The following is a 4,332-nucleotide window of genomic DNA, read 5'->3' as shown; positions in this document are numbered from 1 at the left end:
TGCAGCAGTCATTAAACTAAGTGCTTAACAAAATCAGTGTCATTGCGAAGGGCCAAACACCCACATTTATACATCCTTCTTAGAGGCACAGTGAGCTCCTTGGGGGCAAGGGGAAGTGGCCTGGGGTGGGTTAGAGGAAGGGGGTTGTGCAGACCCCTTGAGGGGGGCAGGGGATGGGGGTGAAGTTTTACCTGTCCCTGCTCTCAGCAGCTGACTGCTGCTGTAGCAGCATGGGCTCAGGCTGCTGCTCAGCCGCCTGCCACTGGCGGGCAGGCTCACTATACACCAACTGCTGTAACCACCCTACCACAGCCTCCCTAGGAGCCACCCCTGGTGCCACATTTACTCCCCCTCCCCATCCAGATATGTTACTGGGCACAGGCTGCATCTGCTATGGCAAAGACTTCCAGGGCGAGGGGCAGGAGTGGGGGTGGGCAGGGAGCGTTCCACTTGCCCCTCTGCCCTCCAGATACAGCCTCTCCCGCAGTAATGTATTTGTCCAGCTCCTGTGGCTGGGCAGCACAGAACTATTTCTGCCACAGCAAACATTTGCGGGATGAGGGGTGGGAGCAATTCTGGCACCCACTCTAAGACAGTGCCTGGACCTGGTGTCCTAGTCACTCCCCGCTAGTTAAGCTACTAATCCTCATATACCATCTGGAGCAAGGAGCGCAGCACCAAAAAGCAAGCTGCATTATTTCACTGCTAGGTGACTTCCCACAAACACCACACCTCACTCCAAGGATGCACTTGGTTCCCTGGCACTCATGGGACTTCTGGGGATGAACTTGCCAAACAGTAGCTCCCCACTTTATATCACCACAACATGAGGGATGTTTGTACCGGTAGGGAAATCTAACTCATGGCTTTAAAGGGATCATGAGAGGAGACATGTAGAGGAGCCTCGGGATAAATGAGAGCAGCAGAACAGAACCATAGCTAACTGCTGCAGTCAGATCAGGCTATAACAAGGCCTCATTATCTCACCTATAGGGGAGGAAGGATGGTCGTGCAGACAAGGCTCTAACTTTGGGCTCAGAAGGTCCAAGATCTGTTCCATGTTCTTTCTGTGCACCCTTGTGCAACCATGTAATCCTCAAATGTATTGAGATGCCTAATTCCTACAGGGAAGAGTACAACCATGGCAGGACAGTCTGCATGAGTCCACACGGAGACCTGAGTCAGTGCTTAAGCCCCAGTCCATGGCATGGCAGGTAGACTGTTGCCATGCCTGGACTGACTTGCATAATCCTTCCTTGGCAGAGCACAGCACTACCACATAGTGATGCCTAGGGAGATGTGTGTAGTCATTAGAAATCAGTCAGGGCAGGTTTCCTGTAACATGGGCAGCTGGATCCTAGGAGCTGCGGAAATACATGTTTCTCACATTGAGGACCCACGTTCTGTCAAATGCAAGTGCTTAGTTCTGCTAAAGGCTGCCATTCTTTGTAGCAACAACCAACTTCACGATTACCTAAACTTTTTAAAATACAGATTTTGTTCCACAATCCTCAGGCTACAAGTAGCGTAGCTAGAGGGGTTGGGGCAAGAGGGACACAGGCTTCTTAGTGTATACTATACTTCATGCATCTGTAACTGTCCTGCACGGCTGGCCCACAAGAGCCATTCAACATTGGGAAACAGACTGGGAGATGGAAGAGCTTGTCTTCTTTGACGCTCTGAATAAAATCTAGGTATGATTTGGAGATCAACCAATCGTACAACCTTGATAGGAATAGTAACTAAAAAAAGTTCTTGTTCTAGATATGACATTCTTTATTTTAAAAAATCACGTTTCAATAAATGACAATTTTTCTTGTATATCCAGCATATTACATTTCTTTAGTCAAAGAAAAGAAAATTAAAATGCTGTTTGCTACACTTAAAATCAACTCAAATCCCATCACGTAATACAAATTACAAGTAAGTTTCTGCCCTGGTCACTAGTGTTTCTCCTCCAAGGACTTGGCCAGTACCTTTGTCCTGGTCATACCTATCCCATACAGCAGTGGGGGTGTTGCAAGCCTTGGCTATTTTCAAGGGGCCTAGGCCAAGTTGCAAAAGTGTGGCTAAACAGAAGCTATCAAAGCCTGTTTCTGAGTGACCACAGAGTGAAGCTTTAGATGAGACAACTAACTTGATCTACAAAGTAAAGGAAGCCATCAATGGACATCTATACATGTGCTCCAGGGCAGGGGCAAATTAGAGCAGATCTGACGGCCGTTCTAATTAAAGCGCTTGCATTAGCACCCCTGCGCTTCAAAACTTGTTCAATGAGTTTTAGGTAAAGCCCCCCCGCTGCCATTTGGAAGCATAGGGATGCTGATACATGAGACATGAAGGCTGGCTGGAGCACGGTAATTACCACACTCCAGCAGACTCTATTAATTAAGTCTGCTCTAATGCGCTGTAGTTGCAGTCCACCAGACCAGCCTCCATGCTTGTGTATAGGCACCCAACATGTCTGTCTAAACCAGTAATGAGATACAATTTAACAGAATGCAAGGCCTGAAAGGAGACACTATAAAGGAAGATTATTATTAAATAATCTTATTTAACATATTTAAATAATGTACATTAAACACATATATTAAATAGTATCTTAAATATATTAACTAGGCATTAATATATATGCATTAAATAATGTAATATATATAAAACTTGTATTGTTATTAAATAATCCAAGCATACTATATAGCTTTTAGTAATTGATATAACCAAATGTATTAGATGCTGTTTTGATATAATAGAAGCATTTTTTCCTAAGATTTTTAGATAAGCTATAAGAAAACAAAGCAGCTTTGTTTATAGAAAACCATACATTTTTGGGGAAAAGAAAAATAGGATGAGAGCAAGCAGTATTCCATAATGCTAAAGAAAAGAGATAAGAATCCTTCCCTCCAGAAGTGTAATTTTCACAGAAACATAAATCACAACTAATTGACACCTTTCATATCCACAACTGATTCAGTCCAATTCCAAAAGTTTCAGTGAAACAAAATTTAAAAATATATAACCAATCAGAGATCATTTATTAGACTAGTAGAACTGGCCATCTGTAAATACAGGGTATAGGCTGGAGGGAAATTCAGAGAACTCAGTAAATTCAAAAAGACCTGCTGCCAATGTGCATGCTACCATCCACCTCTTGAGTCCCCACAGCAGTGTAGGTGAGAATCGATGTTCTGCTGTCATGGGTAGCCAGATAGACCTTGGGATAAATGTTTGGTTTTGCATTTCAAAATGCAAGGAAATTAAAAATGGGGCTGCAGACCTGTTTCTGCCTCTTATCAGTAGCCAACCAGCAAGGTTACCTGTAATCTGGCTAATAGGGGTCAACCTTTTCAGCAGGTGTGTCACAAGGTAAGACTTGTCACCTCCCTGAGCACCACTCCAGTCCCCTTCCCCTGTCTGATTTGCTGCTCTGCTTTCTGCTCCCTGTCTTCTGCTTCCTGCCCTGTCTGTGTCCACTGTCCCCAATCTGCCATTTATCAAGAGTCATCCTGTTCTGTTAAGAAGCAAATAACCTAAGACTAAGGTTATATCTATACCAGGAAAATGGACTGTATTTTAAGCCAGACATAAGCAAAAGCCAAGTGGGCCGATGTATACAACCAAGGCTTGGAATTGTCTGGTCTGCGAAACGCACAGGGCCAGATCTGCAAGAAGTAAAAATCAGCATTGTTCAGCTGAAGTCAGCGAGTGAGACCAGCTTATGCTGTCTCAAGACCTTCAGCACAAACGTTGAACTATACAAGGCAAAGACTGTGCCTCCATCTTATGCACAACACCAAGCACAGTGACAGTGCACAGGAAACAACTGGACATCAACGAATGTAGATGTTTTTATATTCTGCCCTCCTCCATTTCTCTGATGTGAATCTATTCTTTTTTGGGGAGCTGAGGTGTGAGAAGTTGCTCCACATCCAAGCCCACCCAGAGTGTGGATTGCTGCCTTGCTGTTTTTGCTAGCTTCATTGGTAAATCTCACCATCATTGATCCTATTGCCATTACGCTTGGCATGCACTTGCATTACATGCCTCAACTTCCAATGTCTTAAATTTCTGAGAGAATTCTCTTTATGTCTTAAAAGTGTTCCATTGATTCTCTGCCCAGAAATGAAACTAATTTGCTGACTTTGGGGAAAAATTCTATTCATTTACAGATTTGGCGTTGCACATAAAGCACCTTTGTGGCTAAGCTGTGTTCCTACTATTTCTACTTCAAAATATTTTGTTCATTCATTTTTCAGTTTTACAGGTGAGGAGATTTTTCATCAGACAAACATTAAAAATATAGGCACCTGCTGCTTAAACGCTGTTTCTCTTACC

General features: G+C 43.7%; 1 protein-coding gene across 1 annotated transcript in view; it reads right to left on the bottom strand.

Moving 5' to 3' along the window:
* Nucleotides 1-1,060, bottom strand: part of LOC112549683 (cell surface glycoprotein CD200 receptor 1-B-like) — a 27,134-nt gene extending 26,074 nt beyond the window's left edge. Inside the window, exon 1 of the mRNA XM_025199700.1 lies at nt 988-1,060. Within this exon, the coding sequence (XP_025055485.1) occupies nt 988-1,060 (73 nt within the window). The remainder of the gene's footprint in view (nt 1-987) is intronic.
* Nucleotides 1,061-4,332: the final 3,272 nt, after the last annotated feature.

Source organism: Alligator sinensis, unplaced genomic scaffold, assembly GCF_000455745.1.
Source record: "Alligator sinensis unplaced genomic scaffold, ASM45574v1 scaffold343_1, whole genome shotgun sequence".
Lineage (NCBI taxonomy): Eukaryota > Metazoa > Chordata > Crocodylia > Alligatoridae > Alligator > Alligator sinensis.
Note: the sequence above shows the minus strand (reverse complement) of the source record. Positions and strands in the feature narration are given on the sequence as shown.